The sequence below is a fragment of the Salmo salar genome, chromosome 10 (genome assembly GCF_965601325.2).
Source record: "Salmo salar chromosome 10, fSalSal1, whole genome shotgun sequence".
In the NCBI taxonomy this organism is placed as follows: Eukaryota; Metazoa; Chordata; class Actinopteri; order Salmoniformes; family Salmonidae; genus Salmo; species Salmo salar.
Genome location: NC_138300.1, coordinates 116475438 through 116499978, shown reverse-complemented (window position 1 = coordinate 116499978; position 24541 = coordinate 116475438). Strand labels below are relative to the sequence as shown.

The window sequence follows — 24541 nt, the reverse complement described above, 5'->3', positions numbered from 1 at the left end:
ATCCAATCATTCTGAAGGCACATACACACACACACACACACACACGACACACACACACAGACAGACACACACACACAGCCACACACACACAGCCACACACACACACACACCGCCACACACAGTCACACTCACACACACATACACACACCTCACACATACACACACAATGTCATAATACTGCTCCACATTCTGCATTTTACCTCTAGATGCAGGAAATTTGCACATAATGCGGGTACATATACATTCTCATGGAAAAGCGAGGCAGAATTCCCCCTTTGCCTTTCCTCAATATATTTGATAGCATTTTTTTGAATATATTAATACTTATATTTGAGAATATATGAATACTTATGGATGTGTGTGTGATAGCTGCCTACATAATGGTTTTGCGTGGCATCATATAGTGTAGTCAAAGGTCCGAGCGTCACCATTCCAGAACGATAGGTGGCGGGATACTCATCGTAGCATATTGCACTTCACCAATCAACAACGAAGAGCTACGGATTTAGGGTTTGGTGGCGTTTGTTGTCGAAAGTTGCAAGTGCAGAAAGGTTAAACAATATCTTCTATTTTATTGACCCCCCCCCCCCCCCCGAAAAAAAATGCAAGACTACCTTTAATACTAATACACAGAGCACGTTCAGCCGGTAAGTTCGTTTTTCATATCAACAGCTTCAGTGCAAGCGAGCATCTGTTTGTTAGCTAACGTTGACTAGTAAGTTTGCTAGGCTAACTTCGCTACTATGCTAGATATACAACATTGTTTGAAGCGACATTATCATTGCAATTGATTTGCGATGTTCATGCATCGGCATTATGAATCGTCAGTTTTTGAATATCAATCACATTTGTATCAATACTGCATAGACAATTCAATTGCTACATATTTGCAGGTTTTACACAATCCCACACCACATCCCCTGAGGAGCCCTTCATCATCATCATCATCAACAATAAGTAAGTTAGCTAACAACAACTCCACCGAAGTAACTGGACAATCGGTGTGTACAATATGAAGGGACAGTTATAATGAACCCATACTTTCATGGTTTGATTTGCCATATCTGTCTTTTTGCCAGAGTATAAAAGGGATGTTTCCTTAGTTCACACACTGCCTGTACTAACCGCACAAAGTTACTGTCTAATGGGGCATTCATGTGCTCGTGGGAAACTGGAAAGTCGTAAGTCTGACAAGATTGTGTTTAAGTGCTTTCGAAGTCGGACCAATTCTTCAACCAGATTTTAGCTGACTTGATAATACCTCAGCATGACCTCAGTCTCGTACTTAAAGGTGAAATATGCAGAAATCACTCTGCCATTTCCTGGTTGATAAAATTATAATAGTTTGCCTAGTTTCCGTTTATGACAAAACGAGCAGTCATTGTGTAGATAATCATTGTACCATCTAAACCGCTGTGAAATATCTTTACCATAACCAAAAACTTTATTTTCAGCTGTTTGAAGCTGGTGTACAAAACCGTAAGTAAAAGATGGCAAAACTGACAACAGGAAGCGTAGAAATAGCGCACATAGAACAGATCTACCACTTCTTAGACATGCTTTCAATGAGAATGACAGAACTATAACTCACATTTCTATGTGAATTTGGTCAAGTTGCCCAAAAAAATCAAATCAAAGATTATTTGTCATGTGCGCCGAATACAACAGGTGTAGACCTTACAGTGAAATGCTTACTTACAAGCCCAAACAAACAGTGCAATTTAAGTAAAAAAAAAAAAAAGGTATTAGGTAAACAACAGATAAGTAAAGAAATAAAAACAGTAAAATGACGGTGAAAATAACAGTAGTGAAAAAAGTAAGTCAACAGTTCACAGGTGAAGCGTCAAGGATTTCATTGCCGAACGTAGGATTACAGCTTCTTGTCACACAAGTGTTGAATATTTTTCATAACGGTAAATTCTTAAAAAAAAGATGTACATTAGATACACTATATGTACAAAAGTATGTGGACACACCTTCAAATTAGTGGATTTGGCTATTTCAGCCTCACCTGTTGCTGACAGGTGTATAAAATGGAACACACAGCCATGTAATCTCCATAGACAAACATTGGCAGTAGAATGGTCTTTAAAGAACTCAGTGACTTTCAAAGTGCCACCTTTCCAAACCCTGTTTGTATAGCCTCGAAACATGGTTAACTATAATTTTCAGTGTGGTTACATTTCCCAGCTTTTCACCAAAACAGTGGTGGGGTGACCGTTATTGTTTAAAATGCATGCTGGCCCTTTTAAGGTCTATCTTTTGGTTGAAAAGGTGAAAGGTCAGTGGTGAAACGTCATAACTCGGGATGCTGAACTTTCAAGAACTCCCAACATCATATGAACGCCCCGTTAACGTACAACACACTTGTGTGAAACGACAGCTACTTGTATACATACAAGCAGTGGGATAATGAACTTATTTGAGTCTGTGACCCTTTGGGGTAATTATTGTGCTTGGCTCGCCTGTGATTGGATGCTTGTTGTCCCTTGCAGTGCCCAGGCGAAGGAAAAGTAGAATCCGAGAGGCCTATGACCAGCACTTTTCAGAGAGCGCGGTAAGTGACTGTACAAAGTACTTTTGGCATATGTATTGTCTTCAGAGCTATTAGGCCTTAGACCATACTTAAGAGAGTTTTCAGAGATTTCCAACTTTTCTAGGTTATTTCTTGCATAGCCGTTTATACCATATACCAGGGTATTTCAAAAATCAGACGGTTTAAAATAGAAATATATTTTTTCTTTGGGGGTACCCCCACCTCGAGGGTGCTGTGGGTTCTGTGCTACACCACTACTTATATCTAGAAGTGAAGTATAACTATAACAAATCGATGTGTCAAATAAATGATATCCAGCTCAGGACTCCAGCTACGCATTTGGTTTGCTAACTTGCTAGATAAGTGTCAAGATGTCAAGATCAAGCTTCTTGGTTACAGCAGAGACATTCAATCCCTTCCTGGATTGTTGAAATAGCGCCCCTTGTGTGCACATTCTGTAATACGGTATACCCAGGTATGGTACAGAAACGGTATGAAAATCTGGATACCGCCCTGCACTCTTGTTTTTTGATTGAACTAATCCGTGTCGTAATGCTTATGTTTTTAGGTAACATACCCAAGAATTGTGAATGCTGTGGAGAGGAGGACGGCCGGGACAATACCGGAGCAAGACTATGACAGGGAATTTGAATATGAAACCAATCAGTATAGCGGCATTCGAAGTTACCATGATGATGACCACAGAGGATACCGTAGCGACAGGATACACACAGGAAGTGATCGAGGATACCATGGTGACAGTACACCCATAGGAAGCATACGAGTGAGGAATTCCCCACCTCCCCGACAAGTGGGTGAAGCTTTATTATGGTCAATCTAAGATTTAGGCCCAAATACTTGTCATTTTGCAAATTTTGGTGTCAGAAGAAAACTGAGTAGTGACGCGAAAGGTTTTAGCTGAATAGTGCTAGGTATTTTACCAAGTCAATACCCTCTCTACTATTTTCTGTCTCTAATATAGGATGACTTCTTCATTGCGTTTTTTCTGTGCAGGAGGATTACAGAGATTCCTACTACAGGGGCTCCAGAGATGATTCTCTGATGGGGCGTCAAGGAGAGATGAGGTAACCCAGGGGTCCCCTTCTGTTACTTGTTAGGCCTAAGTCTATGAAGCTTTTTTGTTCATGATGGTACGGTAGTAAGCCTGCTGTGTTTTTATGAACATGTGTGATCGAGACCAGTGTCTTGTATTGCTCCTTACGTATGGGGTACTGATGCTTTATATGAGCTTGTATAAAACAGGGTTGTGATGTTATGTGACTGTAAGTCGCTTTGTATAAAAGCGTCTGCTAAATGGCGTTTATTTTTGTTCATATTCTATGAACCACCAGGTGGCAGCAGAGTCTTGCCTTTCTCAAGCCCCTTTATGAATGGTTTGAGGTTTTGTGTTGATTTGAGGTTTCTGAGGAGCATTTTTCAAGTTATGTACTGTACCAGTCAAAAGTTTGGACACCTACTCATTCCAGGGTTTTTCTTTTTAATATTTTCTACTTTGTAGAATAATAGTGAAGACATCAAAACTATGGAATAACACATGGAATCATGTAGTAACCAAGAAAGTGTACAACAAATCAAAATATATTTGAGACTCTTCAAAGTAGCTGCCCTTTGTCTTGATGATAGCTTTGAACACTTTTGGCATTCCCTCAACCAGCTTCATGGGGTAGTCACCTGGTGTGACTTTTGTGGAATTTCTTTACTTCTTAATGTGTTTGAGCCAATCAGTTGTGTTGTGACAAGGTAGTGGTGGTATACAGAAGATAGCCCTATTTGGTAACAGACCAAGTCCATATTATAGAAAGAACAGCTCAAATAAGCAAAGAGAAACAACAGTCCATTACTTTAAGACACGAAGGTCAGACAATGTGGGACATTTCAAGAACTTTGAAAGTTTCTTCAAGTGCAGTTGCAAATCCATCAAGCACTATGATGAAACTGGCTCTCATGAGGTCCGCCACAGGAAAGGAAGACCCAGAGTTACCTCTGCTGCCGAGGATAAGTTCATCAGAGTTACCAGTCTCAGAAATTGCAGCCCAAGTAAATGCTTCACAGAGTTCAAGTAACAGACACATCTCAACATCAACTGTTCAGAGCAGACTGCGTGAATCAGGCCTTCATGGTGGAATTGCTGCAAAGAAACCACTGCTAAAGGACACCAATAAGAAGAAGATACTTGCTTGGGCCAAGAAACATGAGCAATGGACATTAGACTGGTGGAAATCTGTCCTTTGGTCTGATGAGTCCAAATTTGAGATTTTTGGTTCCAACCACTGTTTCTTTGTGAGACGCAGAGTAGGTGAATGGATGATCTCCGTATGTGTGGTTCCCACAGTGAAGCATGGAGGAGGAGGTGTGGGGGTGCTTTTCTGGTGACACTGTCAGTGATTTATTTAGAATTCAAGGCACACTTAACCAGCATGGCTACCACAGCATTCTACAGAAATACGCATCTGGTTTGCGCTTAGTGGGACTATGACCCAACACACCTCCAGGCTGTGTAAGGGCTATTTGACCAAGGAGAGTGATGGAGTGCTGCATCAGATGACCTGGCCTCCACAATCACTCGACCTCAACCCAATTGAGATGGTTTGGGATGAGTTGGACTGCAGTGTGAAGGAAAAGCAGCCAACAAGTGCTCAGCATATGTAGGAACTCCTTCAAGACTGTTGGAAAAGCATTCCTCTTTAAGCTGGTTGAGAGAATGCCGAATGTGCAAAGCTGTCATCAAGGCAACGGGTGGCTACTTTGAAGGATCTGTTATATATTTTGATTTGTTTAACACTTTTTGTTTACTACATGATTCCATATGTGTTATTTCATAGTTTTGATGTCTTCACTATTATTCTACAAAGTAGAAAATATTAAAAAGAAAAACCCTGGAATGAGTAGTTGTCCAAACTGTTGACTGGTACTGTATGTCTATTTGTGTAATCAATCACTTTGATTATATAACATACGGCATGGATCAAAACCTTGAATTCTGTACTTTTAATTCTTACGGCGCAGTAGGAATTAGTACCCATCTCAGGAAAAGCTTAGACTGAAATCCCCACTAGAGATATATCACACTTGACTTATATCACACAATCATATTGAAGAGGGACTGAAGCGAATTTGCCAACTTATCTCTGAGCCATTGCGAGGGAAAGACCGAGAGGAGGCTGGTGGCTCTCGTTTCATAACGTATTCCACTTATCGACCACCACACTCCTGTCCTTGAGGGGCTTGGAGCTCCACCCCACACACACGGCACAGCACAGCTAAAGCCAGTGGCTCTGCTCTGTCCCAGTGCTGCCAAGACATCCATGTAGCAGTGGCCCAAAACAGAGTGGCAACAGTTCACAGACCAAGACCAACCCCTCCCCTTCATTCCTCCACAAGTGGAGTCACACCAGGCTCCAGACGAGGACAAAGGGCACGACTCACTGAGCCAACAAGACTACCCCCCTCCCCCTCCCGGAGAACCAGCTGGGCAGCCGGTCACTCCCTCTCCAGCTAAACAACCACCACCATGCTCTTTGCTATCTCCAGAATCAATGCACAGCGTACATGCTCTCTCTGCTTTCCTGGGGGGAGAGAGAGGGAGAGCAAGCTCTTATTGGACCAGATTCCAATTCCGTTAGCAACCATTATATGACCATCCAACCTCTGTATAGGGCCCTGACGAGAGGTTCCAGGAAATTCATTCTCAATGCAGTCACCCGTCGTGATAATAAATATTAACGATAGTGATATTACTGTGCAACGTAGACATTCTATTTTCTTCCAAGATGGCAAGACAATTCATATGTTGTTGTAGTGCCCATCGGTTATGAATGTTTCAACCTCTGTGTTGAGAAGTTGTTTTTACCATCAATTTCTGGTGTAACGAGTACACCCCCCCCCAAAATAACTACACTAACCATGAGCCTTGCTGTCTATTTCGTCCAGTAATAGAGCAGGTACAAGTCACGTGCTCCACAAGCGAACACTTGAGTGTTCGTCAACAGAGCAAGTCACTTGCATCTCCGCCGTGATTGGATGATTGAGCAGCATTATGTGCTCGCCAACAGATCACGTGACTTGCATCTGCTCTTTGACTGGACGACACAGACCGCAATGCTGTGTGGGATGAGTAGTTTGTTTACCTCATGACTCCTGTATGTACACAGTCTACCCTTGACTTTTTTTGCTTTCATATATCACAGTTGTTGTAAGGCAAGGTGGTTCCAAACGTAATCTTTTGAATGAATGAATGATTAATTGTTCACCCCAGAGATGTTAATCTATTCAACGTTTGGAACCACGATAATAAGCATGTTGTTGAAATACATGCTAAAAATGAGTGGCCGTGTCAGTCCCGGAGCGTGCCACGGCCTGTCGGTGTTGCAGAAATGCACAAGATAATTGGCTAAAAATCGTATTTAGAGCTTGTAAATCCCAGAAGTTTTGTTTACAATTCAATTCTCCAAGTTCTGCTTTTTTGGTTCACATTAGAATAATGCCAATAGTCATAACTGCTTCCTTGGCTTGTAGGAGACTTGTAGGCAGTGGAGGCTATAGCAGACTCCTGGTGTGGTGTTGACAGGGCAGCAGGCAGGCATCTGGGTCTGGTTTTCCACTATTGTCTGGTCAGGAGGTTGACGGGAGTCCTCACCTCTGCAGTGCAGCCCACAGGAAGCAGCGTCCAGGAAGTCTTTGGAGGGTCTCGCTCCTGGCCGGAGGTGTTTCATCGACCGGCCATGTGGAGACTGAGGTGGCCAGACAGAAGATGAACAGCAAGGCCACACCACCACCCCACTACCTCTCCCTAACACAACTAAGGACTGGGTTCTGGGCCTAGGGGGCTGCTTCATGGTCCTCAGTCACAGGGTCCCCCACTTACATGCAGAGGGCGTGTGTGTTGTGAACACTGCGGGGGGGCCTTGGCAACTGAGGCAGGCATTAATCAATCTGCTCCTTTGTGGAGCTCTTGACCTCGTGATGAATAACAGATAATGAGGGAAAATAAGGAGCCTTGTTAAGTGCCAGAAGTGCAACTGGTTAGGAGTCAACTACTCTCCCTTTGAACTTTCAAAGTCACCTCAGCCAAACCTTGCTGCATGCTGGTCTAATGGGTTTTTTGTAAACCTGTCTTTGTAATTAGACCTCAACCCATAATTGCAGTCATGTTATATTTGTGTGTGTGGCTGATTGCATTCAGTAAGATGATGAAAGAGATGGCAGGGGTCGGCTGCCGTTTGACTAAAGAAGCCAATTAAATTGGTTTTGGGTTTATATATTAGTTTTCAAAATGAGGTCGTAAATGCTTTTATTTGTTTGTCTGATGATTTGGGTGTAATGCATGGTGGCTTTACTAGCATGACCTTTTGAATAAAGGGAGGTGGAGTCTCAGATTGCACCCTATTCCCTATATAGTTCAATACTTTATCAAAAGTTGTACACTATACGGGGAATAGGGTGTCATTTTGGAACAAAAACCTCTCTCAGATCTTCTACATCCTGGCTCAGACAGCCAGGGCCTCATTTTCCCACCCTGGTATTAGGCAGTTTGCTCTTTTTGGATCCTGAAAGAGATATTGAAACTCCTATTGCAGGTGGGGCTGTGCCACCTAGTTGCTCTGATGTCTATTTGGTTCAGATCAGCATGTTTTATTCTCCCTGGTCCACAGAGATATAACGTGTTTAGAGAGCATCTTTCTAAATTGGAAGAACTGCTTTGAAGATGCTGTTATAGATATAGTATAAAAATATATATATTTTAAATCACTTTAAAGGAATTTTCTTCAAAAGCCCCCCAAAAAATTCTCCAACTATAGTGTCTACAGAATTACTTTTTCATAGGTTTGTTATGGAAAGAGAGGTGAGTTTAGGGGAATCGCTCACTGCAATGGTGGTAATTAACTTTATTTGGTAAATGGCAGTCTGAGCCTTGGCTACTTCAAACTGGTCTGGGGGTCGTAAAAGCTGGAGGACATGTTAGGCTTGCACTTTGTTTGGGACGTGGCCCTGTAAGTTCACGCAGGGGTCATGAAAACCAGGTGCCATTGGATGGTTAATTTATATATACCTCTAGGGTTGGGCGGTATCCAGATGTTCATACCGTTTCTGTACCCTACCTGGGGTATATGGTTTTACCAGAAGTGAACACAAGGGGTGCTGTTTCCCCCAAAATAATCTAAAAATGTTTTTCTCCAAGTAGATCTTTCTTTGGGTTACGCACAAAACTATTTAGGCAACAGGGATCATGATCAAGGAAGGGATTGAATGTCTCTGCTGTAACCAAGAAGCTTGATCTTGACATCTTGACACTTATCTAGCAAGTTAGCAAACCAAATACGTAGCTGGAGTCTTGAGCTGGATATCATTTATTTGACGTCTTAGATTTCGTCTAGTTATACCTCAGCAGTGTGGCTGCTTTATACCTGAATCTGACGGCCATAAGATCTGCCTATCCTGCCTGGGTCAGGAGCATGCGCAACCTGCCCTGTACCCTCAGTCATGCATGGAGTGCGCTCATTGTGGCCTTATGTCGATGCGTTCACTGAGGAGATGAGTGGCGTTCTTCAGGCTTGGCCTCGTATCCCCTCAGCCTGTATCTGCATCAGCACCCTCTCCCAGGCTTGGCTTCGTATCCCCTCAGCCTGTATCTACATCAGCACCCTCTCCCAGGCTTGGCCTCGTATCCCCTCGCTCTCAGCCTGTATCTGCATCAGCACCCTCTCCCAGGCTTGGCCTCGTTTCCCCTCTCCCTCAGCCTGTATCTACATCAGCACCCTCTCCCAGGCTTGGCCTCGTATCCCCTCTCCCTCAGCCTGTATCTGCATCAGCACCCTCTCCCAGGCTTGGCCTCGTATCCCTCGCCTCAGCCTGTATCTGCATCAGCACCCTCTCCCAGGCTTGGCCTTCGTATCCCCTCTCCCTCAGCCTGTATCTGCATCAGCACCCTCTCCCAGGCTTGGCTTCGTATCCCCTCTCCCTCAGCCTGTATCTGCATCAGCACCCTCTCCCAGGCTTGGCTTCGTATCCCCTCAGCCTGTATCTGCATCAGCACCCTCTCCCAGGCTTGGCTTCGTATCCCCTCAGCCTGTATCTCATCAGCACCCTCTCCCAGGCTTGGCCTCGTATCCCCTCAGCCTGTATCTACATCAGCACCCTCTCCCAGGCTTGGCCTCGTATCCCTCCCTCAGCCTGTATCTGCATCAGCACCCTCTCCCAGGCTTGGCTCGTCTCCCCTCAGCCTGTATCTACATCAGCACCCTCTCCCAGGCTTGGCTTCGTATCCCCTCAGCCTGTATCTACATCAGCACCCAAATAGTATTTGTCACATGCGCAAATACAACGGGTGTAGACTGTACCTTGAAATGCTTACTCACAAACCCTTAACCAACAATGCAGTTCAAGAAATATAGTTAAGAAAAAAAAAAAAAGTTACACAAAATAACAATAACGAGTATTTATACAGGGAGTACTGGTACTGAGTCAATGTGCGGGGGTACAGGTTAGTCAAGGTCATTTTTAAAGTGACTGTTCATAAACAATAAACAACGAGTTGCAGCAGTGTAAAAAAAAAAAAGAAAAGGGGGGTGGGGTGGGTGTCAATGTAAATAGTCTGGGTGAAATGATTTAAGACTGAGACTCTCTCCAATACAGCCCTACATTGCAGGGTTATGTGCACACCCTTCTCATTAACCAGTGGTGAGTTATTCACATTTTTTTATGAACAAATAAGGTTTTATATGTAAGAGGGTTAAATGAAGAGCAAAATGATTGATTTATTATTATATTATTATTTGTGCCCTTGTTCTATAAGAGCTCTTATGTCACTTCCCACAAGCCGGGTTGTGACGACAACTCACTCGTTCTTATGTTCGAATAAATGTATCGTATAGTGTGTGTGTGTGGCAGGCTTACAATGATGGCAAAAAACAACATTTGAGAGTGTGCTGACCCTGGTGCTAAATGCTGCTGGAGGTTGAATGTTTGAAGGGGTACGGGACTATAAAACGTTTGGGAACCACTGATCTAGGCTAATCTTCAGACTAGAACTAGTTGGTTTTAAAGATAGGACAGTATTTTCTTCAGATATACTATATGGAGAAGTATTTACTTTGATCATATTTGATTGAGGTATTTTCTTGTGTCATTTTTAGGATAAGCAGCAGAGCGGGCTCCCACCTCAGCAGCAGAGTTAAAGGAATAGCGCCTCTGTCGAGGACCGTGTCTTCAGCAGCTAACCCCAATAGAGTGGACCCCAATCTGATGCAGGCCATCATGTACTTGGACCGAGGGTAGGCCTATCCCTTCCAGTGCACTTAGTTAATGGACCAAGTGCCAAAACCACTCGTTAGACCCAGCAACTTCAGGTGTTGTTGGCTTTCAGTTTTACTGTTTTTCAAGACACAAACCACAATTTATTTTGTCCAGCAACTTTAGTGTTTAGTTTTTTCACTCTACACTTAGAGGGTTTTAGAATCCAAGCACTTATCATGGGTAGAGACATTGCCTTTAGTTCAATAGTTGAATGGACCTCAATGGATGGGCCCTTGAATCCCCTTATCTCTCTCTCTCTCTCTCTCTCATTGTCTTGTCAGAGAGGACCCTGAGGGTCTTAGGCGAAGGGGCCTGGGCCCCTACCCTGCAGGCCCACCCGGGGACACTTACAAAACAGTACGGGATCGCTCTCCCATCAGGATGGATATCCCACCAGGCCCTGTTATCATGCGCTCTGGGTCCAACACCAGCAAAAGGAGCTACTCCCCAGACAGGGACCAGAAGAGCTTCTCCTACCAGCAGAGCCAGCAGAAGAGTAAGTCTGCATCCCAAATTGTTCCTTATTATTCCCTATAAAGTGCACTTAATTTGACCAGGGCGCATAGGGGACGGGAGTTTCCTTTGGTTTAACTACAGAGAACACAGCGCTTTAGTTCAGCTGTCAATGATTAACAATATCAGTTTTAAGTCTATCACTTCAGTCTGGCTCTGTACCAGTGTCCATACTACTTGACATGAAGCAATGCATTGGACATTCATCCTTTGTGGTACGTTTGCTGCCAGTCATTTTGGGGACCTTTTTCTCTCTCGCCCCTCCAGGGTATAACGAAGAGCCTCACAGCCAGAACAGAGAACCTGGTAAGTCTAGATTACACAGTCAAGCCGATGCAATGATACACAGGGAAGCAAACTAGTCACCTTTCGGCGAAATGTGCCTTTCTGAATCCAAAATAGGTGACCTAAGTGATTCGTGTAGCTCTGATGAGAAAAGTTTGGAGGAGGGGGGGGTGCTTTGGATCACTACTGGCTGCATGCGAACAAGTGATGCGCGTTTGGATCACTACTGGCTGCATCCAAGGCTCAGCCAATCGTTCAGTAACAACAGAATGCAGCACGCGGCTGAAGAGAGAAGAGAATCAAGTTGCTTAGTTACAGCATCAGCGCGCGCTCTGGAAAGACAGCGGGAGAGTGGGAAGGCAGTTTGCGCGTCCCCTGAACGGTAACTGAGAGGTCGGTGAGAAGCCTGACCATGGAGACCGGGGTGAGAAGGTGATGAAGCATACTTCATGAACTGTAAGCGAAAAACAACTGGCATTTGGAAAGTTTGAGGTGATGGAGAAACTGTGGTGGAACAAGTATTGTTAGCATTGTTAAGTATCTTGCTAGCTGGATCGAATTGTCCGTTAGCTAGACAAGAAATGTTGAGCAACATTATCCAACTTAACTGATCAAGTAATTGAGTTTATTGTGTGAAAATTAGCTGGCTAATAAAGTCAGACAGCTAACGTTAGTAACCTAACCAATTCGCTATAGTATTAACTGGTATATGACTCCTTGCCATTCCTCAAGTTATAACGCGACGCGTTAGTTACTTAGTGGACCCTGGCAAACTGAAATGTTAACTAGCTAACGAACTATCTGTGAACTGATGTTTTCCCTCTGAAGTAACGTTATGTGGTTAACTTTCAGAATGAGATAATTAGGTGAAAATGAGGCGTTGCTTGTTAGGCCAGTGGATTCAGGGATCAAGCGTAACTAGCTGGAGCTGGGCCTGGTTTAAGATGGATGTCACCAGAAGTCAAAGGAGCACCACACGTTCCTTCTTTCTCACTTTTTCAGTACAGTGGATAAAAAGGGGTATGTCAGGTGTACTCTGCCTGAATGAGATCAATTATGCCAACAAAGGGTATCATGCTCTGCTGGCATATTGTTGAACATATGTCCACAGGCAGAACGTGTACAATGTAATAATGTGTAGCCCAAAGATATTGCTTTTGTTGTGTTGAACTTGACAGTAACGTGTGAGTGTGGGGGTTCTTTAATCAGATTATTTTTGCACACATGTAGCCTTGTGCACTTGATCGACATCTACTATAGTGGCCACTATAATAGAGCAAAAGTAGAATGCCTGTTTGTTTCATTCTATTTCTACTTTAAGATGTTTTTTCCCCAAGTGCAATATTTAGGTGTGTGTGTGTGTGTGTGTGTGTGTGTGTGTGTGTGTGTGTGTGTGTGTGTGTGTGTGTGTGTGTGTGTGTGTGTGTGTGTGTGTGTGTGTGTGTGTGTGTGTGTGTGTGTGTGTGTGTGTGTGTGTGTGTGTGTGTGTGTGTGTGTGTGTGTGTGTGTGTGTGTGTGTGTGTGTGTGTGTATGGTCACAAGCGTTCTATTATAAAGGCTGTCATGGCTAACTGTAATATTAGTGTATTGTTTTTTTTCTCAAGACTTGAATGTCATTTGCAGTAAAATCTAGGCAACAAATAACATTGGATTGCTTTCTTTACATTTTTTAGCTGTGCGTTTGGTTCACATTAACCACTTTTTTTTATTTTACACACAGGGTGATCATGTAGATCATTTTCTTTCTTTAATAAGTTAAAACCTGCATTTCCTCCTAGCAGGGATTTATTTTGCATGTTTCAGTGCAACAACAAAAAAGTGTCATTTTTTTTGGACCCTCACCAGTTTGCATCCCTGGATCCAGCATACCCCTCAAATTGGGTTTTTCTACATATAAGCCTATCCATAAAATAACAATTTGGCACCTTGGTTTGAAGTGATGTAAAAGCTCAAATTGAGCACCTCTCTCTGAGAGGAGCATCTGTTTTCAGTGGAGGTGTGTATTTAAAGAGAGGTGCTGGAACATGTTAACCATTTTAATTATACATACACACTATTCTCGAAGGCTTTTGATTCAAGGTCTGACCTTTTGGCTGGTGTGGGAGTAGCGTGCACACTGAGCTAGCAGATGTCTTCAAGATCAAACCAAAACACCCACCCACTCACATTACCTTCCCTTGTGAGTGGAGTGGGGCATGCATACCATTACTTAGTAACTCTCTTTTGTGCTCCAAAATAATTCCATCACTGAATAGAATAAAAAGACTAAGATGATTCCCCCCGCCCCCCGGTGGATATAACATCGATAACATCGATTTGCATATCAGTGTGGGAGTATTGGGTGATTTTGGGATTAAGGAGAATATTGGGGTTGGAGGAGAGGAGGGACAGTAACAGTGTCCTTACATACCCCCATGTCCAATGCAACCATTTCACACTTTTTTTTAGTTTTTATTGAAAAGTCCTTTCTCATCATCACTGCAGAGGTTTTTAAATATCGTCTTTTACTCATACATGCTACTGTGGAGGAGACGGAGCACATTGGAAGTCTTCAGTCTGAATAATTGATAACGCTCACAACAATTCACGAATTTAAGCTGACAGATACCCTCTTAGACCTGCTCTAATACATTGGGTCTGTTAAATGTGATACGCCGTGTGTAACGTCCATTTTTGTAGTTTACTAGGCTACTTGTCTGTCTCTGTGTCTGTCTGTCTGTCTGTCTGCTTTCCACACAGACCTAGCCCCGCCCCCTGTCACTCAAGGAGCACATTTATTGTTGCTTGACCACGAGACACTTGCGTTCGGTCTGCATGGTCAATTATTATAAATAAAAAATAAAAAAATCACATTTATTTAACCAGGTAGGCAAGTTGAGAACAAGTTCTCATTTACAACTGCGACCTGGCCAAGATAAAGCAAAGCAGTTCGACACAAACAACAACAGTTACATATGGAATAAACAAACGTACAGTAAATAATACAATAGAAAAAGTCTATGAGGTTGATGACAACAATGATGTTTTCACTTTGCTTCTTAATGTAAATCCACTAGCGTTTGTAATGACACTTTTTGGTGTGTTTCTTACATCTGAAAACAGCTAGTTTGTCTTCTCTTAGCAAGTTGGGCCTAAATCTTGTTAGCCGCTAATCGCTATTTAGCTTGCTAGCAAACTAATAAATGTCAGAGCACGACTAGGCACATACAACGGCACACCAAACACAACCACTCCTGGATGCTCCTCTTCTGGATTTGCAGTTCATCATTATCTGTTATCTGCTGATCCATCGGTCACTAATAATTTGTTGCGCGGCTGCCTCTTGTCCGCTAGTTCAGTGTGTCTGGTGAGTGACTGTCATACCACGTTACCAGGTTCTCTTCACAACGCACACACATGGTCTGTCCTAGAGAGAGAGTTCTATCTTAGGTCGGTGCTACTCTTCTAACATGGCAAATAGCCTACTTTTGCCTAAATATACATGATCTCTCATTCAAGGAAGCATCTGTTAATAGTATCAGAGGAAATCCAACATTTTAAAATATTGACTTCTAATTTTGCTGCAGTTTGAACTAAGGAACCACATGTGTTGCTTGGTGTCTCAGTCATTCTCACAACCTGAGATCTCTGCTGTTTAGCTGGGGAAAAAAGGAATCAAACATCCTGGAAGGAAGAGTTTTTAATTTCACTTTGGCTCAGTCTCATCGCCATGGGAGATTCCTTAAATAAAAACAAACCCACCAGTCCGTCCATATTTGTTGTTTATAGACTTATTGGAGCCGGCGGAGCACAATATTTTCAATTTAGTCACAGCTGAACTTGTCAACCGCTGTTGTGTGAGCTATTCCAACGAGCGAATGTAAAATAACCAACGATTTGTCCGTGCTGTGCTTATCCACAGTCCCATAGCATCTCGTCTTATCTGTTGTTAACTGTACTGGTGCAACGATCACCTGGTAGATGACTAGAGAGAATGTTAGTGTTAGTTCCCCAATATGTTTTTAAATATTGAGAGGATTTAAATAGAGTTGTACTGCGGTCGGTGGTCCTGATTTATTTGGTTTACCGCTGTCCTGTTATCTTTCACATTGCTTCTGTTTAAATGCTTCTTAGTTTTACTGTCTGTTCTCCTATTCTCCACAGATAAGCCCAGGTTGCTAAGCCACACCAGAAGTACCTCCCTAGACGGATCAGCGAAAAGCTGTGTGGCAATCAAGGTGGGGCTGCATGACTATGTAACTACATGACTACAGTTGCTCTTAATTCAATTAACCCCCCTCACATCCACTTGATACGATCAGTGTTTGTATCTCTACTATACCTGTAGAACATACCATTTAGCATAGTAGCGTTACACTATTCCTAAAAGCTAGAACAATCTCCGATGACCACAATGTTTTGCCAGCACCGGATTGTAAAATGGCAATTCGTGAGCCTCAATACGTAGTTGCAGGCTGTTACCGTACAGGCGATACCTAGTTGCAGGCCGTTACCGTACAGGCGATACCTAGTTGCACGCCGTTACCGTACAGGCGATACCTAGTTGCAGGCCGTTACCGTACAGGCGATACCTAGTTGCAGGCCGTTACCGTACAGGCGATACCTAGTTGCAGGCCGTTACCGTACAGGCGATACCTAGTTGCAGGCCGTTACCGTACAGGCGATACCTAGTTGCAGGCCGTTACCGTACAGGCGATACCTAGTTGCAGGCCGTTACCGTACAGGCGATACCTAGTTGCAGGCCGTTACCGTACAGGCGATACCTAGTTGCAGGCCGTTACCGTACAGGCGATACCTAGTTGCAGGCCGTTACCGTACAGGCGATACCTAGTTGCAGGCGGTTACCGTACAGGCGATACCTAGTTGCAGGCGGTTACCGTACAGGCGATACCTAGTTGCAGGCGGTTACCGTACAGGCGATACCTAGTTGCAGGCGGTTACCGTACAGGCGATACCTAGTTGCAGGCGGTTACCGTACAGGCGATACCTAGTTGCAGGCGGTTACCGTACAGGCGATACCTAGTTGCAGGCGGTTACCGTACAGGCGATACCTAGTTGCAGGCGGTTACCGTACAGGCGATACCTAGTTGCAGGCGGTTACCGTACAGGCGATACCTAGTTGCAGGCGGTTACCGTACAGGCGATACCTAGTTGCAGGCGGTTACCGTACAGGCGATACCTAGTTAGAGGCCGTTACCGTACAGGCGATACCTAGTTGCAGGCGGTTACCGTACAGGCGATACCTAGTTGCAGGCGGTTACCGTACAGGCGATACCTAGTTGCAGGCGGTTACCGTACAGGCGATACCTAGTTGCAGGCGGTTACCGTACAGGCGATACCTAGTTGCAGGCGGTTACCGTACAGGCGATACCTAGTTGCAGGCGGTTACCGTACAGGCGATACCTAGTTGCAGGCCGTTACCGGACAGGCGATACCTAGTTGCAGGCCGTTACCGGACAGGCGATACCTAGTTGCAGGCCGTTACCGGACAGGCGATACCTAGTTGCAGGCCGTTACCGGACAGGCGATACCTAGTTGCAGGCCGTTACCGGACAGGCGATACCTAGTTGCAGGCCGTTACCGGACAGGCGATACCTAGTTGCAGGCCGTTACCGTACAGGCGATACCTAGTTGCAGGCCGTTACCGTACAATATGTAGTTGCAGGCTGTTACCGTACAGGCGATACCTAGTTGCAGGCCGTTACCGTACAATATGTAGTTGCAGGCCGTTACGTACAGGCGATACCTAGTTGCTGGCCGTTACCGTACAGGCGATACCTAGTTGCAGGCCGTTACCGTACAATATGTAGGTGCAGGCTGTTACCGTACAGGCGATACCTAGTTGCAGGCCGTTACCGTACAATATGTAGTTGCAGGCTGTTACCGTACAGGCGATACCTAGTTGCAGGCCGTTACCGTACAATATGTAGTTGCAGGCGGTTACCGTACAGGCGATACCTAGTTGCAGGCGGTTACCGTACAGGCGATACCTAGTTGCAGGCGGTTACCGTACAGGCGATACCTAGTTGCAGGCGGTTACCGTACAGGCGATACCTAGTTGCAGGCGGTTACCGTACAATATGTAGTTGCAGGCTGTTACCGTACAGGCGATACCTAGTTGCAGGCCGTTACCGTACAATATGTAGTTGCAGGCCGTTACGTACAGGCGATACCTAGTTGCTGGCCGTTACCGTACAGGCGATACCTAGTTGCTGGCCGTTACCGTACAGGCGATACCTAGTTGCTGGCCGTTACCGTACAGGCGATACCTAGTTGCAGGCCGTTACCGTACAGGCGATACCTAGTTGCAGGCCGTTACCGTACAGGCGATACCTAGTTGCAGGCGGTTACCGTACAGGCGATACCTAGTTGCAGGCGGTTACCGTACAGGCGATACCTAGTTGCAGGCGGTTACCGTACAGGCGATACCTAGTTGCAGGCGGTTACCGTACAGGCGATACCTAGTTGCAGGCGGTTACCGTACAGGCGATACCTAGTTGCAGGCGGTTACCGGACAGGCGATACCTAGTTGCAGGCCGTTACCGGACAGGCGATACCTAGTTGCAGGCCGTTACCGGACAGGCGATACCTAGTTGCAGGCCGTTACCGTACAGGCGATACCTAGTTGCAGGCCGTTACCGTACAGGCGATACCTATTTGCAGGCCGTTACCGTACAGCGATATGTAGTTGCAGGCGGTTACCGTACAGGCGATACCTAGTTGCAGGCGGTTACCGTACAGGCGATACCTAGTTGCAGGCGGTTACCGTACAGGCGATACCTAGTTGCAGGCGGTTACCGTACAGGCGATACCTAGTTGCAGGCGGTTACCGTACAGGCGATACCTAGTTGCAGGCGGTTACCGTACAGGCGATACCTAGTTGCAGGCGGTTACCGGACAGGCGATACCTAGTTGCAGGCCGTTACCGGACAGGCGATACCTAGTTGCAGGCCGTTACCGGACAGGCGATACCTAGTTGCAGGCCGTTACCGGACAGGCGATACCTAGTTGCAGGCCGTTACCGGACAGGCGATACCTAGTTGCAGGCCGTTACCGGACAGGCGATACCTAGTTGCAGGCCGTTACCGGACAGGCGATACCTAGTTGCAGGCGGTTACCGTACAGGCGATACCTAGTTGCAGGCCGTTACCGTACAATATGTAGGTGCAGGCCGTTACGTACAGGCGATACCTAGTTGCTGGCCGTTACCGTACAGGCGATACCTAGTTGCAGGCCGTTACCGTACAATATGTAGGTGCAGGCCGTTACCGTACAGGCGATACCTAGTTGCAGGCCGTTACCGTACAATATGTAGGTGCAGGCTGTTACCGTACAGGCAATACCTAGTTGCAGGCCGTTACCGTACAATATGTAGTTGCAGGCTGTTACCGTACAGGCGATACCTAGTTGCAGGCCGTTACCGTACAATATGTAGTTGCAGGCGGTTACCGTACAGGCGATACCTAGTTGCAGGCGGTTACCGTACAGGCGATACCTAGTTGCAGGCGGTTACCGTACAGGCGATACCTAGTTGCTGGCCGTTACCGTACAGGCGATACCTAGTTGCAGGCCGTTACCGTACAGGCGATACCTAGTTGCAGGCCGTTACCGTACAGGCGATACCTAGTTGCAGGCCGTTACCGGACAGGCGATACCTAGTTAGAGGCCGTTACCGGACAGGCGATACCTAGTTAGAGGCCGTTACCGTACAGGCGATACCTAGTTGCAGGCCGTTACCGTACAGGCGATACCTAGTTGCAGGCCGTTACCGTACAGGCGATACCTAGTTGCAGGCCGTTACCGTACAGGCGATACCTAGTTGCAGGCCGTTACCGGACAGGCGATACCTAGTTGCAGGCCGTTACCGGACAGGCGATACCTAGTTGCAGGCCGTTACCGGACAGGCGATACCTAGTTGCAGGCCGTTACCGGACAGGCGATACCTAGTTGCAGGCCGTTACCGGACAGGCGATACCTAGTTGCAGGCCGTTACCGGACAGGCGATACCTAGTTGCAGGCCGTTACCGGACAGGCGATACCTAGTTGCAGGCCGTTACCGGACAGGCGATACCTAGTTGCAGGCCGTTACCGTACAGGCGATACCTAGTTGCAGGCGGTTACCGTACAGGCGATATGTAGTTGCAGGCTGTTACCGTACAGGCGATACCTAGTTGCAGGCCGTTACCGTACAATATGTAGTTGCAGGCCGTTACGTACAGGCGATACCTAGTTGCTGGCCGTTACCGTACAGGCGATACCTAGTTGCAGGCCGTTACCGTACAATATGTAGTTGCAGGCTGTTACCGTACAGGCGATACCTAGTTGCAGGCCGTTACCGTACAATATGTAGTTGCAGGCGGTTACCGTACAGGCGATACCTAGTTGCAGGCGGTTACCGTACAGGCGATACCTAGTTGCAGGCGGTTACCGTGACAGGCGATACCTAGTTGCAGGCGGTTACCGTACAGGCGATACCTAGTTGCAGGCGCGTTACCGTGACAGGCGATACCTAGTTGCAGGCGGTTACCGTACAGGCGATATCGTAGTCTGCAGGCTGTTACCGTACAGGCGATACCTAGTTGCAGGCCGTTACCGTACAATATGTAGTTGCAGGCCGTTACCGTACAGGCGATACCTAGTTGCTGGCCGTTACCGTACAGGCGATACCTAGTTGCTGGCCGTTACCGTACAGGCGATACCTAGTTGCTGGCCGTTACCGTACAGGCGATACCTAGTTGCAGGCCGTTACCGTACAGGCGATACCTAGTTGCAGGCCGTTACCGTACAGGCGATACCTAGTTGCAGGCCGTTACCGGACAGACGATACCTAGTTAGAGGCCGTTACCGGACAGGCGATACCTAGTTAGAGGCCGTTACCGGACAGGCGATACCTAGTTGCAGGCCGTTACCGGACAGGCGATACCTAGTTGCAGGCCGTTACCGGACAGGCGATACCTAGTTGCAGGCCGTTACCGGACAGGCGATACCTAGTTGCAGGCCGTTACCGGACAGGCGATACCTAGTTGCAGGCCGTTACCGGACAGGCGATACCTAGTTGCAGGCCGTTACCGGACAGGCGATACCTAGTTGCAGACCGTTACCGGACAGGCGATACCTAGTTGCAGGCCGTTACCGTACAGGCGATACCTAGTTGCAGGCTGTTACCGTACAATATGTAGTTGCAGGCTGTTACCGTACAGGCGATACCTAGTTGCAGGCCGTTACCGTACAATATGTAGTTGCAGGCTGTTACCGTACAGGCGATACCTAGTTGCAGGCCGTTACCGTACAGGCGATACCTAGTTGCAGGCCGTTACCGTACAGGCGATACCTAGTTGCAGGCGGTTACCGTACAGGCGATACCTAGTTGCAGGCGGTTACCGTACAGGCGATACCTAGTTGCAGGCGGTTACCGTACAGGCGATACCTAGTTGCAGGCGGTTACCGTACAGGCGATACCTAGTTGCAGGCGGTTACCGTACAGGCGATACCTAGTTGCAGGCGGTTACCGTACAGGCGATACCGTGCAGGCGTTACCGCTAGGGCGGCTGTTACCGTACAGGCGATACCTAGTTGCAGGCCGTTACCGTACAATATGTAGTTGCAGGCTGTTACCGTACAGGCGATACCTAGTTGCAGGCCGTTACCGTACAATATGTAGTTGCAGGCGGTTACCGTACAGGCGATACCTAGTTGCAGGCGGTTACCGTACAGGCGATACCTAGTTGCAGGCGGTTACCGTACAGGCGATACCTAGTTGCAGGCCGTTACCGTACAGGCGATACCTAGTTGCAGGCGGTTACCGGACAGGCGATACCTAGTTGCAGGCGGTTACCGTACAGGCGATACCTAGTTGCAGGCGGTTACCGGACAGGCGATACCTAGTTGCAGGCCGTTACCGGACAGGCGATACCTAGTTAGAGGCCGTTACCGGACAGACGAGACCTAGTTAGAGGCCGTTACCGGACAGACGATACCTAGTTAGAGGCCGTTACCGGACAGACGATACCTAGTTAGAGGCCGTTACCGGACAGACGATACCTAGTTAGAGGCCTTTACCGTACAGACAATCAATTTGTCATCTGTCTTTTCAACATGTTTTAGTACCTTTCTTTGGAAACACAATTTATTAACATTGCCTTGTCATGGAGGATGGGATATGTTACAGATCCCTGTGTAGGTTATTCTAAGTCACGTCACAGAGGGACAATTGATGTACATTATATGGCCTGTCTCTTCCTTGTAGTCTGACCAGGTCACGATAGACTCTTCACCATGCATGACCCATTTCCTTGCCATGGATGAAGGCTTTCTGGGTTCTGTAAACTGAAAATCATGGGTGTTTCACAAGTTGTTGGTTTTCAATGGTAACAAAAGGCTTCCTTTCGCTCAAATTGTTTTGTTTCCCTTTTAACACTAAATGATGCAGTATGATTGGTTGACGTCTGTAGGCTTGGGCCTTCATCTTTGGCTGTCGACAGTCTTTGATCAAAGTTGTAGAGGTCTTAACGTTCTAGATTACTGTTGAGATGTTGAGATGCTGCATGCATAAGTGTTTTGTTGTGCTGAACAACAAGAAAACTACAGCAACAACCATGTTGACTAATCTGTGATGCCCTCACACGCTTTGAATTTAAAACCAGAATCTGTTAAGCCTGCTGTGTCCTGCCTGGTACTCTAACCCTTTAACATTTGCCCTCCCAGGAGGAGAGTGTCCCCACTCCAGCCCTGCTAGCGGGGCCGAAGGAGACGGTCTCGGCCAAGGAGGAGACGGAGCAGACGCAGGACAACTTTAAGACACGACGCTCTCAAGCCATCGCAGCTAAAGCGCTGGAAATCGAGAAGGTAAGAGGTCCCACTATCTAATGACTCCCAACTGCTAGCTAATACTCTGCTACTCTGCTAGCTAATACTCTGCTACTCTGCTAGCTGCTACTCTGCTAGCTGCTACTCTGCTAGCTAATACTCTGCTAGCTAATACTCTGCTAGCTAATACTCTGCTACTCTGCTAGCTAATACTCTGCTACTCTGCTAGCTGCTACTCTGCTAGCTACTGCTACTCTGCTAGCTAATACTCTGCTACTCTGCTAGCTAATAATCTGCTATTCTGCTAGCTAATACTCTGCTACTCTGCTAGCTAATACTCTGCTACTCTGCTAGCTAATACTCTGCTAGCTAATACTCTGGTAGCTAATACTCTGCCAGCTAATACTCTGCCAGCTAATACTCTGCTAGCTAATACTCTACTAGCTAATACTCTGCTAGCTAATACTCTGCTAGCTAATAATCTGCTACTCTGCTAGCTAATACTCTGCTAGCTAATACTCTGCTACTCTGCCAGATAATACTCTGCTACTCTGCCAGATAATACTCTGCTACTCTGCCAGATAATACTCTGCTACTCTGCCAGATAATACTCTGCTACTCTGCCAGATAATACTCTGCTACTCTGCCAGCTAATACTTTGCTACTCTGCCAGCTAATACTTTGCTACTCTGCCAGCTAATACTCTACTAGCTAATACTCTGCTAGCTAATACTCTGCTACTCTGCCAGATAATACTCTGCTACTCTGCCAGATAATACTCTGCTTCTCTGCCAGATACTACTATGCTACTCTGGCAGCTAATACTCTGCTACTCTGCTAGCTAATACTCTGTTACTCTGCTAGCTAATACTCTGCTACTCTGCTAGCTAATACTCTGCTAGCTGTGTGGTAGTGTCACTATCTCTAGTCCTAGCCCTAAACCTTTCCTCCATTTGGATTAATGGCTCTCTGAAACCCTATTGCATGTATATGGTGTCTCAGGAACATGACGTTTTCATTTGAGCGAGAGAGGGAGGAGGAGGATGAGTTGGCAGAAAGGACTTCTCAGTGTGCCTGCCCAGGCCTCCCTCAATTCACAGACACACTGCATTACACTACCACTTATCTGTTCCTGTTAAACCAGGGCAGGAATGGCCCTGCAGTGTTCAGGCAGGCCACCCACGGTGTGGGTACTTCTTTTGGTATTATGTGAACACACACATGCACACACTCTTAAGCACAGATAACACACAAACGCTTACCCTGCCCTTTCTCAACCAGGTCACAGCAGCAGTTGTGGTTAGAGGCACCGGCTTGTAACATCTGTGTGGAACACCAAGGCGTACTCACCAGACCTAACAGGGATGGATGAGGCTGGGGAAAGGGCTGGAGTATAGGGCTAAGGCTGGGGATAGAGATGCGACTGGAGCTGAGACTGGGGATAGATCGGGGCAGACGGGGGCTGGGGATAGGGTTTGGAATCGAGTCGTGGCTGGTGCTTTGACTTAGGATGGGGTTGGAGCTGGCATGAGATTCAGACCTACACTGATTTAGTGTGATGGCTCCAGTCCATAGATGTTTATTTACCTTCTACCACCCCTCTTACCAGCCCTGAGCCACGAGCACTCATCCCTGTATCCTGTCCTGAGCTTCAGAGGAGGCTGTTGAATGAGCACATTTGCAGTGAGGGATGAGGACTAGAAATAGACTCCGAATGATTTGTATACTCAGTGGGGTCAGTCGGGTAGATGTTCTTATAGGCTAAAGCAGGGTACTGACTTACGTAATATGTGGCTGATTACAGGCTAGGAAAGCAAATGAGAAAACCAATACATTTATTTATGCTAAGATCCAGTAACTTTCTCTTGAAATGCTCCTGTGTTACATTAGCAGAAATTAAAAAATACAATCAAATCAGTCAGGTAACAACCTAGCAGTTGACAATCCTTGATCTCATAAGCCTATATTTCATTGATGGTGCTACACTTTTAAGCTTTAGCTTACATATTTTCCACAGATTTTTTTTAAGCATGTTTTTACAACTACTATTAACTTTTTGGTTAGAGAAACTAGATGAAGTATCAGAGA

General features: G+C 46.1%; 1 protein-coding gene across 3 annotated transcripts in view; it reads left to right on the top strand.

The window, feature by feature from the left end:
* The first annotated feature begins 479 nt into the window (after positions 1 to 479).
* The window catches only part of LOC106561633 (uncharacterized), a 35476-nt gene continuing 11414 nt past the window's right edge, over positions 480 to 24541 (top strand). For 2 of the 3 annotated variants that reach the window (XR_014379144.1, XR_014379145.1), the window contains exons 1-10: positions 480 to 647; positions 894 to 957; positions 2496 to 2557; positions 3105 to 3347; positions 3551 to 3621; positions 10690 to 10827; positions 11131 to 11345; positions 11630 to 11668; positions 15791 to 15864; positions 22352 to 22492. Coding sequence is in view for 1 of the 3 variants with exons in the window: in XM_082957409.1 (XP_082813535.1) it covers position 957; positions 2496 to 2557; positions 3105 to 3347; positions 3551 to 3621; positions 10690 to 10827; positions 11131 to 11345; positions 11630 to 11668; positions 15791 to 15864; positions 22352 to 22492 (984 nt within the window). In the remaining 2 variants the exon portion in view is untranslated. The remainder of the gene's footprint in view (positions 648 to 893; positions 958 to 2495; positions 2558 to 3104; positions 3348 to 3550; positions 3622 to 10689; positions 10828 to 11130; positions 11346 to 11629; positions 11669 to 15790; positions 15865 to 22351; positions 22493 to 24541) is intronic. The other variant, XM_082957409.1, reaches the window with a different exon arrangement.